Source organism: Scyliorhinus torazame, chromosome 2, assembly GCF_047496885.1.
Source record: "Scyliorhinus torazame isolate Kashiwa2021f chromosome 2, sScyTor2.1, whole genome shotgun sequence".
NCBI classification, from domain to species: domain Eukaryota; kingdom Metazoa; phylum Chordata; class Chondrichthyes; order Carcharhiniformes; family Scyliorhinidae; genus Scyliorhinus; species Scyliorhinus torazame.
Window position 1 is genome coordinate 17,264,285 of NC_092708.1, and position 14,571 is coordinate 17,278,855.

Here is a 14,571-nt window from a genome sequence, read left to right on the forward strand (position 1 = left end):
TGCAGTGTGGGCTCGAGGCCAGAGAGTGCAAGAGACATTGCAGTGTGGGCTCTGAACCAGTGCAGAGGGGAGACATTGCAATGTGGGCTCTGTGCCAGTGCAGAGGGGAGACAATGCAGTGTGGGCTCTGGGCCAGGACAGAGGGGAGACATTGCAGTGTTGGCTCTGGGCCAGAAAGGAGGGGAGACATTGCAGTGTGGGCTCTGAGCCAGAGAGGAGGGGAGACATTGCAGTGTGGGCTCTGGGCCAGAAAGGAGGGGAGACATTGCAGTGTGGGCTCTGGGCCAGAAAGGAGGGGAGACATTGCAGTGTTGGCTCTGGGCCAGAAAGGAGGGGAGACATTGCAGTGTGGGCTCTGAGCCAGAGAGGAGGGGAGACATTGCAGTGTGGGCTCTGGGCCAGAAAGGAGGGGAGGCATTGCAGTGTGGGCTCTGGGCCAGAAAGGAGGGGAGACATTGCAGTGTTGGCTCTGGGCCAGAAAGGAGGGGAGACATTGCAGTGTGGGCTCTGAGCCAGAGAGGAGGGGAGACATTGCAGTGTGGGCTCTGGGCCAGAAAGGAGGGGAGGCATTGCAGCGTGGGCTCTGGGCCAGAAAGGAGGGGAGGCATTGCAGTGTGGGCTCTGGGCCAGAAAGGAGGGGAGGCATTGCAGTGTGGGCTCTGGGCCAGAGAGGAGGGGAGACATTGCAGTGTGGGCTCTGGGCCAGAAAGGAGGGGAGGCATTGCAGTGTGGGCTCTGGGCCAGAAAGGAGGGGAGGCATTGCAGTGTGGACTCTGGGCCAGAGAGGAGGAGAGACATTGCAGTGTGGGCTCTGGGCAGAGAGGAGGAGAGACATTGCAGTGTGGGCTCTGGGCCAGAAAGGAGGGGAGGCATTGCAGTGTGGGCTCTGGGTCAGAAAGGAGGGGAGGCATTGCAGTGTGGGCTCTGGGCCAGAGAGGAGGAGAGACATTGCAGTGTGGGCTCTGGGCAGAGAGGAGGAGAGACATTGCAGTGTGGGCTCTGGGCCAGAAAGGAGGGGAGGCATTGCAGTGTGGGCTCTGGGCCAGAGAGGAGGAGAGACATTGCAGTGTGGGCTCTGGGCCAGAAAGGAGGGGAGGCATTGCAGTGTGGGCTCTGGGCCAGAGAGGAGGAGAGACATTGCAGTGTGGGCTCTGGGCAGAGAGGAGGAGAGACATTGCAGTGTGGGCTCTGGGCCAGAAAGGAGGGGAGGCATTGCAGTGTGGGCTCTGGGCCAGAGAGGAGGAGAGACATTGCAGTGTGGGCTCTGGGCCAGAAAGGAGGGGAGGCATTGCAGTGTGGGCTCTGGGCAGAGAGGAGGGTAGACATTGCAGTGTGGGTCTGGGCCAGAGAGGAGGGTAGACATTGCAGTGTGGGTCTGGGCCAGAGAGTGCGAGAAACTTTGCAGTGTGGGCTCTGGGCCAGAGAGGAGGGGAGACATTGCAGTGTGGGCTCTGGGTCAGTGCAGAAGGGAGACATTGCAGTGTGGGCTCTGGGCCAGAAAGGAGAGGAGACATTGCAGTGTGGGCTCTGGGTCGGTGCAGAAGGGAGACATTGCAGTGTGGGCTCTGGGCAGAGAGGAGGAGAGTCATTGCAGTGTGGGCTCTGAGCCAGAGAGGAGGAGAGACATTGCAGTGTGGGCTCTGGGCCAGTGGAGAGGGGAGACATTGCAGTGTGGGCTCTGAGCCAGAGAGGAGGAGAGATATTGCAGTGTGGGCTCTGGGCCAGAGAGGAGGAGAGACATTGCAGTGCGGGCTCTGGGCAGAGAGGAGGAGAGATATTGCAGTGTGGGCTCTGTGCCAGAGAGGAGGAGAGACATTGCAGTGTTGGCTCTGAGCCAGAGAGGACGGGAGACATTGCAGTGTGAGCTCTGGGCAGAGAGGAGGAGAGACATTGCAGTGTGGGCTCTGGGCCAGAGAGGAGGGGAGACACTGCAGTGTGGGCTCTAGGCCAGAGAGTGCAAGAGACATTGCAGTGTGGGCTCTGAACCAGTGCAGAGGGGAGACATTGCAATGTGGGCTCTGTGCCAGTGCAGAGGGGAGACAATGCAGTGTGGGCTCTGGGCCAGGACAGAGGGGAGACATTGCAGTGTTGGCTCTGGGCCAGAAAGGAGGGGAGACATTGCAGTGTGGGCTCTGAGCCAGAGAGGAGGGGAGACATTGCAGTGTGGGCTCTGGGCCAGAAAGGAGGGGAGACATTGCAGTGTGGGCTCTGGGCCAGAAAGGAGGGGAGACATTGCAGTGTTGGCTCTGGGCCAGAAAGGAGGGGAGACATTGCAGTGTGGGCTCTGAGCCAGAGAGGAGGGGAGACATTGCAGTGTGGGCTCTGGGCCAGAAAGGAGGGGAGGCATTGCAGTGTGGGCTCTGGGCCAGAAAGGAGGGGAGACATTGCAGTGTTGGCTCTGGGCCAGAAAGGAGGGGAGACATTGTAGTGTGGGCTCTGAGCCAGAGAGGAGGGGAGACATTGCAGTGTGGGCTCTGAGCCAGAGAGGAGGGGAGGCATTTCAGTGTGGGCTCTGGGCCAGAAAGGAGGGGAGGCATTGCAGTGTGGGCTCTGGGCCAGAAAGGAGGGGAGGCATTGCAGTGTGGGCTCTGGGCCAGAGAGGAGGAGAGACATTGCAGTGTGGGCTCTGGGCCAGAAAGGAGGGGAGGCATTGCAGTGTGGGCTCTGGGCCAGAAAGGAGGGGAGGCATTGCAGTGTGGGCTCTGGGCCAGAAAGGAGGGGAGGCATTGCAGTGTGGGCTCTGAGCCAGAGAGGAGGGGAGACATTGCAGTGTGGGCTCTGAGCCAGAGAGGACGGGAGACATTGCAGTGTGGGCTCTGAGCCAGAGAGGAGGGGAGACATTGCAGTGTGGGCTCTGAGCCAGAGAGGAGGGGAGGCATTTCAGTGTGGGCTCTGAGCCAGAGAGGACGGGAGACATTGCAGTGTGGGCTCTGAGCCAGAGAGGAGGGGAGACATTGCAGTGTGGGCTCTGGGTCAGTGCAGAAGGGAGACATTGCAGTGTGGGCTCTGGGCCAGAAAGGAGGGGAGACATTGCAGTGTGGGCTCTGGGTCAGTGCAGAAGGGAGACATTGCAGTGTGGGCTCTGGGCAGAGAGGAGGAGAGTCATTGCAGTGTGGGCTCTGAGCCAGAGAGGAGGAGAGACATTGCAGTGTGGGCTCTGGGCCAGTGGAGAGGGGAGACATTGCAGTGTGGGCTCTGAGCCAGAGAGGAGGAGAGATATTGCAGTGTGGGCTCTGGGCCAGAGAGGAGGAGAGACATTGCAGTGCGGGCTCTGGGCAGAGAGGAGGAGAGATATTGCAGTGTGGGCTCTGTGCCAGAGAGGAGGAGAGACATTGCAGTGTTGGCTCTGAGCCAAAGAGGACGGGAGACATTGCAGTGTGAGCTCTGGGCAGAGAGGAGGAGAGACATTGCAGTGTGGGCTCTGGGCCAGAGAGGAGGGGAGACACTGCAGTGTGGGCTCGAGGCCAGAGAGTGCAAGAGACATTGCAGTGTGGGCTCTGAACCAGTGCAGAGGGGAGACATTGCAATGTGGGCTCTGTGCCAGTGCAGAGGGGAGACAATGCAGTGTGGGCTCTGGGCCAGGACAGAGGGGAGACATTGCAGTGTTGGCTCTGGGCCAGAAAGGAGGGGAGACATTGCAGTGTGGGCTCTGAGCCAGAGAGGAGGGGAGACATTGCAGTGTGGGCTCTGGGCCAGAAAGGAGGGGAGACATTGCAGTGTGGGCTCTGGGCCAGAAAGGAGGGGAGACATTGCAGTGTTGGCTCTGGGCCAGAAAGGAGGGGAGACATTGCAGTGTGGGCTCTGAGCCAGAGAGGAGGGGAGACATTGCAGTGTGGGCTCTGGGCCAGAAAGGAGGGGAGGCATTGCAGTGTGGGCTCTGGGCCAGAAAGGAGGGGAGACATTGCAGTGTTGGCTCTGGGCCAGAGAGGAGGGGAGACATTGCAGTGTGGGCTCTGAGCCAGAGAGGAGGGGAGACATTGCAGTGTGGGCTCTGGGCCAGAAAGGAGGGGAGGCATTGCAGCGTGGGCTCTGGGCCAGAAAGGAGGGGAGGCATTGCAGTGTGGGCTCTGGGCCAGAAAGGAGGGGAGGCATTGCAGTGTGGGCTCTGGGCCAGAGAGGAGGGGAGACATTGCAGTGTGGGCTCTGGGCCAGAAAGGAGGGGAGGCATTGCAGTGTGGGCTCTGGGCCAGAAAGGAGGGGAGGCATTGCAGTGTGGACTCTGGGCCAGAGAGGAGGAGAGACATTGCAGTGTGGGCTCTGGGCAGAGAGGAGGAGAGACATTGCAGTGTGGGCTCTGGGCCAGAAAGGAGGGGAGGCATTGCAGTGTGGGCTCTGGGCCAGAAAGGAGGGGAGGCATTGCAGTGTGGGCTCTGGGCCAGAGAGGAGGAGAGACATTGCAGTGTGGGCTCTGGGCAGAGAGGAGGAGAGACATTGCAGTGTGGGCTCTGGGCCAGAAAGGAGGGGAGGCATTGCAGTGTGGGCTCTGGGCCAGAGAGGAGGAGAGACATTGCAGTGTGGGCTCTGGGCCAGAAAGGAGGGGAGGCATTGCAGTGTGGGCTCTGGTCCAGAGAGGAGGAGAGACATTGCAGTGTGGGCTCTGGGCAGAGAGGAGGAGAGACATTGCAGTGTGGGCTCTGGGCCAGAAAGGAGGGGAGGCATTGCAGTGTGGGCTCTGGGCCAGAGAGGAGGAGAGACATTGCAGTGTGGGCTCTGGGCCAGAAAGGAGGGGAGGCATTGCAGTGTGGGCTCTGGGCAGAGAGGAGGGTAGACATTGCAGTGTGGGTCTGGGCCAGAGAGGAGGGTAGACATTGCAGTGTGGGTCTGGGCCAGAGAGTGCGAGAAACATTGCAGTGTGGGCTCTGGGCCAGAGAGGAGGGGAGACATTGCAGTGTGGGCTCTGGGTCAGTGCAGAAGGGAGACATTGCAGTGTGGGCTCTGGGCCAGAAAGGAGAGGAGACATTGCAGTGTGGGCTCTGGGTCGGTGCAGAAGGGAGACATTGCAGTGTGGGCTCTGGGCAGAGAGGAGGAGAGTCATTGCAGTGTGGGCTCTGAGCCAGAGAGGAGGAGAGACATTGCAGTGTGGGCTCTGGGCCAGTGGAGAGGGGAGACATTGCAGTGTGGGCTCTGAGCCAGAGAGGAGGAGAGATATTGCAGTGTGGGCTCTGGGCCAGAGAGGAGGAGAGACATTGCAGTGCGGGCTCTGGGCAGAGAGGAGGAGAGATATTGCAGTGTGGGCTCTGTACCAGAGAGGAGGAGAGACATTGCAGTGTTGGCTCTGAGCCAGAGAGGACGGGAGACATTGCAGTGTGAGCTCTGGGCAGAGAGGAGGAGAGACATTGCAGTGTGGGCTCTGGGCCAGAGAGGAGGGGAGACACTGCAGTGTGGGCTCTAGGCCAGAGAGTGCAAGAGACATTGCAGTGTGGGCTCTGAACCAGTGCAGAGGGGAGACATTGCAATGTGGGCTCTGTGCCAGTGCAGAGGGGAGACAATGCAGTGTGGGCTCTGGGCCAGGACAGAGGGGAGACATTGCAGTGTTGGCTCTGGGCCAGAAAGGAGGGGAGACATTGCAGTGTGGGCTCTGAGCCAGAGAGGAGGGGAGACATTGCAGTGTGGGCTCTGGGCCAGAAAGGAGGGGAGACATTGCAGTGTGGGCTCTGGGCCAGAAAGGAGGGGAGACATTGCAGTGTTGGCTCTGGGCCAGAAAGGAGGGGAGACATTGCAGTGTGGGCTCTGAGCCAGAGAGGAGGGGAGACATTGCAGTGTGGGCTCTGGGCCAGAAAGGAGGGGAGGCATTGCAGTGTGGGCTCTGGGCCAGAAAGGAGGGGAGACATTGCAGTGTTGGCTCTGGGCCAGAAAGGAGGGGAGACATTGTAGTGTGGGCTCTGAGCCAGAGAGGAGGGGAGACATTGCAGTGTGGGCTCTGAGCCAGAGAGGAGGGGAGGCATTTCAGTGTGGGCTCTGGGCCAGAAAGGAGGGGAGGCATTGCAGTGTGGGCTCTGGGCCAGAAAGGAGGGGAGGCATTGCAGTGTGGGCTCTGGGCCAGAGAGGAGGAGAGACATTGCAGTGTGGGCTCTGGGCCAGAAAGGAGGGGAGGCATTGCAGTGTGGGCTCTGGGCCAGAAAGGAGGGGAGGCATTGCAGTGTGGGCTCTGGGCCAGAAAGGAGGGGAGGCATTGCAGTGTGGGCTCTGAGCCAGAGAGGAGGGGAGACATTGCAGTGTGGGCTCTGAGCCAGAGAGGACGGGAGACATTGCAGTGTGGGCTCTGAGCCAGAGAGGAGGGGAGACATTGCAGTGTGGGCTCTGAGCCAGAGAGGAGGGGAGGCATTTCAGTGTGGGCTCTGAGCCAGAGAGGACGGGAGACATTGCAGTGTGGGCTCTGGGCCAGTGGAGAGGGGAGACATTGCAGTGTGGGCTCTGAGCCAGAGAGGAGGGGAGACATTGCAGTGTGGGCTCTGGGCCAGAGAGGAGGGGAGACATTGCAGTGTGGGCTCTGAGCCAGAGAGGAGGAGAGACATTGCAGTGTGGGCTCTGGGCCAGAGAGGAGGGGAGACATTGCAGTGTGGGCTCTGAGCCAGAGAGGAGGGGCGACATTGCAGTGTGGGCTCTGGGCCTGAGAGGAGGGGAGACATTGCAGTGTGGGCTCTGGGCCAGAGAGGAGGGGAGACATTGCAGTGTGGGCTCTGAGCCAGTGCAGAGAGGAGACATTGCAGGGTGGGCTCTGAGCCAGTGCAGAGAGGAGACACTGCAGCGTGGGCTCTGGGCCAGTGGAGAGGGGAGACATTGCAGTGTGCGCTCTGGGCCAGACAGGAGGGGAGACATTGCAGTGTGGGCTCTGGGCCAGAAAGGAGGTGAGACATTGCAGTGTGGGCTCTGGGCCAGTGGAGAGGGGAGACATTGCAGTGTGGGCTCTGAGCCAGTGCAGAGAGGAGACACTGCAGCGTGGGCTCTGGGCCAGTGGAGAGGGGAGACATTGCAGTGTGCGCTCTGGGCCAGACAGGAGGGGAGACATTGCAGTGTGGGCTCTGAGCCAGTGCAGAGAGGAGACACTGCAGCGTGGGCTCTGGGCCAGAAAGGAGGTGAGACATTGCAGTGTGGGCTCTGAGCCAGTGCAGAGAGGAGACACTGCAGCGTGGGCTCTGGGCCAGTGGAGAGGGGAGACATTGCAGTGGGCGCTCTGGGCCAGACAGGAGGGGAGACATTGCAGTGTGGGCTCTGGGCCAGAGAGTGCGAGAGACATTGCCTTTGAACACCAAATTAGGGAATAATCAGAACAGCGAACGCCGCCACGCCCAATGGTGAAACAGCAAGCTGACACTTCCGCGTGACTTTTCCACAGCCCCCCGAGGCTCGGGTAAGGTGGTTTGATGGTGTGGGGTGGAGGGTGAGATGTTTGTGTCTGGCTGTTGCTGCGTCACATTTGCTGATACCTGTGACGGTCACTTTAAAGATCAGTTTGTCGGCGCCTGCGTCACAAACGTATTGGCCAGAATCCCCCGGCTCCGAGTCGAAGATCATCAGCTCCCGCGTCAGACCCCGCGACTCGATCCTGATCTTGTCGTTGGGCAGGAGCTCGGCACCGTCCCTGTACCATCGAACCTGCACATCAGAGCGAGAGAGCTGGCAACTCATGGCGATGGTCTCAGACTCTGTGAAGCTGCGGTCTTCTGAGATCTGGGAGCTTCCAACAATCGTCACTGGGGAATCTGCAATAGAAACGGCAGAGTTAGTCGACCAGGAATGATCGGAATCTGGTGCGGTGGTCACGCAGGATATTAGATAACTCCAGCACCACAGCCACAGCTCAACAACAACATCAACCTGAATCTGTATAGCACTGTGGTAGTCCCCACTGTTGTATTATATTGTATATACTGCACTGCATACAAGGGTATTACGGTAATCCCCTATACTACAGGTACAGGGGTAGATTCCTGCCTGCTGGCTCCGCCCAGTAGGCGGAGTATAAATGTGTGTGCTCTCCGAGCTGCAGCCATTTCGGAGCAGCTGCGGGAGGCTACACATCTCTGCGTAATAAAGCCTCGATTACTCTCTACTCTCGTCTCGTCGTAATTGATAGTGCATCAATTTATTACACAAGAGATTTTACAAAGATGGACCTCCGCATCAAGCCGGATCGCTTGCAGCTGCATCCTCAAGCAGACAACGCCATAAAGGGCTTTGCACATTGGCTAGCTTGCTTTGGAGCATACATCGGATCTGCAACAAACCCAATCCCAGAAGCTCCAGATTCTGTACACGCGGCTGAGCTCGCAGCTGTAGGAGGCCAGACATCTCTCGTCCTGTCATAATTGACAGTGCATCAAGCACCGTATACACTAAAACACACCGCAGTACTTAAGATTAACGTGCAGGTTCAGTCAGCAGTTCCGAAGGCAAATGCAATGTTCGCATTCATGTGAAGAGGGCTAGAATACAAGAGCAGGGATGTACTTCTGAGGCTCTATAAGGCTCTGGTAAGACCCCATTTGGAGTGTTGTGAGCAGTTTTGGGCCCCGTATCTAAGGAAGGATGTGCTGGCCTTGGAAAGGGTCCAGAGGTGGTTCACAAGAATGATCCCTGGAATGAAGAACTTGTCGTATGAGGAACGGTTGAGGACTCTGGGTCTGTACTCGTTGGGAGTTTAGAAGGATGAGGGGGGATCTTATTGAAACTTACAGGATACTGCGAGGCCTGGATAGAGTGGACGTGGAGAGGATGTTTCCCCTTGTAGGAAAAACTAGAAGCAGAGGACACCATCTCAGACTAAAGGGACAATCCTTTAAAACAGAGATGAGGAGGAATTTCTTCAGCCAGAGGGTGGTGAATCTGTGGAACTCTTTGCCGCAGAAGGTTGTGGAGGCCAATTCACTGAGTGTCTTTAAGACAGAGACAAATAGGTTCTTGATTAATAAGGGAATCAGGGGTTATGCGGAGAACGCAGGAGAATGGGGATGAGAAAAGTATCAGCCATGATATCCTGCTCGTATATCTTATTGTCTTATGATTGTCTTTGTGGGCAGCACGGTAGCACACGTGGCTAGCACTGTGGCTTCACAGCACCAGGGTCCCAGGTTCGATTCCCCGCTTGGGTCACTGTCTGTGCGGAGACTGCACGTTCTCCCCGTGTGTGCGTGGGTTTCCTCCGGGTGCTCCGGTTTCCTCCCACAGTCTAAAGACGTGCAGGTTAGGTGGATTGGCCATGCTAAATTGCCCTTAGTGACCAAAAAGGTTAGGTGGGGTTATTGGGTTACAGGGATAGGGTGGAAGTGAGGGCTTAAGTGGGTCGGTGCAGACTCGATGGGCCGAATGGCCTCCTTCTGCACGGTAAGTTCTATGATCTAAAATCTGACACTGACCCACAGATGGAGACCCAGGACAGTCTCAGAAGCTGGATCGAAAGGATGGGTTTTCAAGAGTGTTCCGAATCTCAGGAAGGCTGAGAGAGGTGGGGGTGAGGTCGAGGTGAGTGTCCTCAGTGACCAAGTGGAAACTAACACTGCGTTTTCTTGGAGGCCACCAGAGATAACGGTGAAGGAGCAGGAAGGGAAACCATCGATGGCGATTCACTGGCTGGGATTGGATAAGAATGGAAGCAGGGGAGAGCAGCCCCACCCAGCTGGAGGACAGGGGAGAGGGTGTCGGAGGAGGATGGTGTGGTCAACGTGTCACAGGCTGCAGACAGCTCGAGGACGACGAGGAGGAAAAGTTTCCCTTTGTCACAGCCACGCAGGGTGGCAGCCGTCACTGTGTCCGTGCTGCGAGAGGGACAGGAATCTGACTGGAGGATTACTCCTGTGAAATCTGAACACAGATTTGGGAAGTGACGACATGGTCAAGGATTTTGGAGAGGAAAGGGAAGTTGGAGATGGGACAGTGGTTTGCAAGATTGGAGAGTGCGCCAGCCAGTCAGGAACATCAGAGAGTTCCTCCTGTCCTATCAGTGACAGGCACTGACCCTGGAGTTACTGTCCAGGGAGAGTCTCAGTGAGGGGGCTGACCCGAGACACCTTACCTTCCACACAGACTCTGAATACAACACTGTCATCCTGGACATCACAGAGGTACTCCCCCGAGTCTGTGGTCCGAGCGTCCAGTATCCGCAGTGACCGCAACGTTCCCTCCTTCCCGATGGACATCCTCTCGTTTCCCTCCAGCTTTTCCCCGTCCTTGTACCATTTGGAAGCAGCGTCCGGGCGAGAGAGTTCACACTCGAGCACAACATCCTCGGAGGTCAAGTACTGGTGCTCTGCCGGTCCGTCAGCCAGGCGCATAATCTTAACTGGCGGCTCTGCAGGGAGAACCAGGGAGTTGGTGGTTTAATGGCAACTCATCAACAACAACTTGCATTTGTATACAACCTTCAACGCAGTGTCACCCTTCCAAGAGGGCAGCATGGTTGCACAGTTGCTTCACAGCTCCAGGGTCCCGGTTTGGCTCACTGTCTGTGTGGAGTCTGCACGTTGTCCCCGTGTCTGCGTGGGTTTCCTCCGGGTGCACGGTAGCACAAGTGGATAGCACTGTGGCTTCACAGCGCCAGGGTCCCAGGTTCGATTCCCCGCTGGGTCACTGTCTGTGCGGAGTCTGCACGTTCTCCCTGTGTCTGCGTGGGTTTCCTCCGGGTGCTCCAGTTTCCTCCCACAGTCCAAAGACGTGCAGGTTAGGTGGATTGGCCGTGCTAAATTGCCCTTAGAGTCCAAAAAAGGTTTAGGTGGGGTTACAGGGATAGGGTGGAGGCGTGGGCTAGAGTGGGGGTGCTCTTTCCGAGGGCCGGTGCAGACTCGATGGGCCGAATGGTCTCCTTCTGCACTGTAAATTCTATGATTCTATGAAGACTTTTTCGAAGGAGAACAATCAGAAAAGCAAAAATTGACGTTGAACCACAGGAGAACAGGCAGCTGAAAGTTTTATATCAAATTATCTAGAATTCATAAGAGAGTGAAACAGCCCATTGGAGAATGGAGGAAGAGGTGGAGAGATGGGAAGGTCTAGGGAGGGATTTTGGAACCTCGGGCTGAGGCAACCAATGGGTGGCCATCAATTGTGAGCCAACGGTCAACAGGAATGGTCAAGAGGCCGGAATTAGAGGAGCGCCAGGATCCCAGAGGGTTGTGGGTCTCGACAAGATAACAGAAATAGAGAGGGAGCGAGGTAATGTAAACAGGAGAACAGAGATGGGAATTTTAAAATCCAGAATGACGTCATTCGGCACATCGAGTCTGCACCGACCGTCCGAAAGGACACCCTACCCAGGCCCATTCCCCCGCCCCATACTCATAAACCCACACAGCCTGCACATCTTTGGTCTGTGTGAGGAAACCGGAGCACCCGGAGGAAACTCACGCACACACCGGGAGAAAGTGCTGATGTGGGAAGTGGGGGAGGAGATTGAATGGCCTCTGATCCAAATGTTTTGTTTCTCTCTGGCCACGGGGTTGGTGCCAGAGGACTGGAGAATAGCTACTGTGGTCTTACTATTTAAGAAAGACTACAGAGATAAGCCAGGGAACTACAGACGAGTGAGTCTCCCGTCAGTGGTAGGGAAACTACTGGGGAAGAGTCTGAAGGAGAGAATCTATCTCCACTTGGAGCGACAAGGTTTGATCAGGAATAGTCAACATGACTTTGTCGGAGGGAGGCCATGCCTAACAAATTTGATTGCATTTTTTGAGCATGTGACCAGGTGTGTAGATGAGGGTAGTGCAGTTGATGTAGTTTACATGGATTTCAGCAAAGCCTTTGACAAGGCCCCACATGGAAGACTTGCAAAGAAGGCAAATGCACATGGGGATACAGGGTGATTTGATAAACTGGATTCATAATTGGCTTAGCTGTAGGAGACAGAGGGTGATGACAGACGGCTGCTTTAGTGTCTGGAAGTCAGTGGTCATTGGTGTATCACAGGAATCTGTGCTGGGCCCCCGATTGTCATTTATATAAACAACATAGATGACTATGTGGGGGGGGGGGGGGGGGGGGGGTAGGATCAGTAAGTTTGCGGATGACACAAAGAGTCCCAAGTTGTGGATGGAGCTGTGAAGAAGGCCTCTGGTGTGCTTGCGTTCATTAACAGAGGGATTGAAGCCGTGAGGTGATGATGCAGCTGCACAAAACCTTGGTAAGGCCACATTTGGAGTACTGTGTACAGTTCTGGTCGCCTCATTTTAGGAAGGATGTGGAAGCTTTGGAAAAGGTGCAAAGGAGATTTACCAGGATGTTGCCTGGTAGGTCTTACGAGGAAAGGTTGAGGGTGCTAGGCCTTTTCTCATTAGAACGGAGAAGGATGAGGGGCGACTTGATAGAGGTTTATAAGATGATCAGGGGAATAGATAGAGTAGACAGTCAGAGACTTTTTCCCCGGGTGGAACACACCATTACAAGGGGACATAAATTTAAGGTGAATGGTGGAAGATATAGGGGGGATGTCAGAGGTAGGTTCTTTACCCAGAGAGTAGTGGGGGCATGGAATGCACTGCCTGTGGAAGTAGTTGAGTCAGAAACATTAGGGACCTTCAAGCAGCTATTGGATAGGTACATGGATTACGGTAGAATGATATAGTGTAGATTAATTTGTTCTTAAGGGCAGCACGGTAGCATTGTGGATAGCACAATTGCTTCACAGCTCCAGGGTCCCAGGTTCGATTCCGGCTTGGGTCACTATCTGTGCGGAGTCTGCACATCCTCCCCGTGTGTGCGTGGGTTTCCTCCGGGTGCTCCGGTTTCCTCCCACAGTCCAAAGATGTGCAGGTTAGGTGGATTGGCCATGATAAATTGCCCTTAGTGTCCAAAATTGCCCTTAGTGTTGGGTGGGATTACTGGGTTATGGGGATAGGGTGGAGGTGTTGATCTTGGGTGGGGTGCTCTTTCCAAGAGCCGGTGCAGACTCAATGGGCCGAATGGCCTCCTGCACTGCAAATTCTATGATAATCTATGATTAATCTGGGACAAAGGTTCGGCACAACATCGTGGGCCGAAGGGCCTGTTCTGTGCTGTATTTTTCTATTCACCTGAGGAAGGAGCAGCGCTCCGAAAGCTAGTGACATCGAAACAAACCTGTTGGACTTTAACCTGGTGTTGTAAGACTTCGTACTGTACTTTTCTATGTTCTATGTTCTCTGAGTACAGACCCAGAGTCCTCAACCATTCCACATACGACAAGTTCTTCATTCCAGGGATCATTCTTGTGAACCTCCTCTGGACCATTTCCAAGGCCAGCACGTCCTTCCTTAGATACGGGGCCCAAAACTGCTCACAATACTCCAAATGGGGTTTAACCCTGAAAAGTGTGAGGTGACACACTTTGGAAAGAGTAATTTAACAAGGAAGTATACAATGAAAGGTCTGACACTGTGAGGTTCCGAGGAACAAAGGGACCTTGGCGTGTTTGTCCATAGATCTCTGAAGCCAGAAGGGCGGGTTAATCGGGTGGTGAAAAAGGCACATGGGACACTTGCCATTATCAATTGAGGCACAGATTACAAAAGCAGGGAGGTCATGATGGAGTTGTATAGAACTTTGGTGAGGCCACAGCTGGAGAATTGTGTGCAATTCTGGTCGCCACATTATAGGAACAATGGAGATTCATTCCTGTAATGGAAACAAACTCCTCCCTCCCTACAGACCCCCAATAAACACCTCCTCACTCATCCCGCTGCCACCCCAACACACGCCCCCCCTCTCCAATTTTCCACCCCCCCCCCCCCCTCCCTGACGGTTCAATACTCCTTAACGAAGTCAATGAACGGCTTCCACCTCGAGGTGAACCCTCCCCCCACCCCCACCCTGAACAGCGAACTTGATCTTTTCCAAATGCAGGAACTCTGCCTAATCGCTCACCCACACCCCTGCCATCGGCGGCTCCGAGTCCCACCAGCCCAACAAAATCCATCTCCGGGCTTTCAGGGAGGCGAAGGCCAACACGTCGGCCGCTTTCCCCATCTGGATTCCCGGATCCTTCGACACTCCAAATATCGCCACCTCCCAACTCGGGGCAACCTCTCCCTCAAACTCTGACATTACGTCTGCAAATCCCTCCCAAAACCCCCTCAACCTCGGACACGCCCAGAATATGTGGACATGATTAGATGGCCCTCCCGCATATCGCCCGCACCCATCCTCCACCCCTGGAAAGAACCGACTCATCCTGGACACCGTCATGTGGGCCCTGTGCACCACCTTAAATTGGACAAGGCCTAGTCCTGCACGCGGCGAGGACACATTCACCCTCCGCAGAGCTCCACGCCATACTCTGGCCCCCAACACCCCACCCGACTCCTCCCACTTATGGCTAACCTCCTCCACGGGACCACACTCCCTCTTGGTCAGGTGCTTTTCATCTGTTTGTGCAGAGCCGGTGGGCCAAAGGGTCTCTTCTGCACTGTGTGATTCTGTGAACGTACTGTTATGGGCCAGGGTTTAGAGAACCCCAAAGTGTATCATGGAGTTCACCTGACCCACAACTTTTAATAGATTGTGGTATGGGGAGCACACGGCCCACTCTACAGGTGTGATGCAACAGAGAGCTAAAGTACTTTTAAAACAAAACAATGTTTATTTATGAATCCAGTTGACACT

At 55.9% G+C, this 14,571-nt stretch overlaps 1 protein-coding gene across 6 annotated transcripts in view; it reads right to left on the bottom strand.

Moving 5' to 3' along the window:
• Nucleotides 1-14,571, bottom strand: part of LOC140386457 (obscurin-like protein 1) — a 329,104-nt gene that overhangs the window by 129,415 nt on the left and 185,118 nt on the right. For 4 of the 6 annotated variants that reach the window (XM_072468832.1, XM_072468847.1, XM_072468841.1 and 1 more), the window contains 2 exons: nt 10,013-10,288; nt 7,428-7,703 (listed from right to left, as the gene is read on the bottom strand). In XM_072468832.1, coding sequence (XP_072324933.1) covers nt 7,428-7,703; nt 10,013-10,288 — 552 coding nt within the window. The remainder of the gene's footprint in view (nt 1-7,427; nt 7,704-10,012; nt 10,289-14,571) is intronic. The other 2 variants (XM_072468865.1, XM_072468856.1) reach the window with 1 other exon arrangement.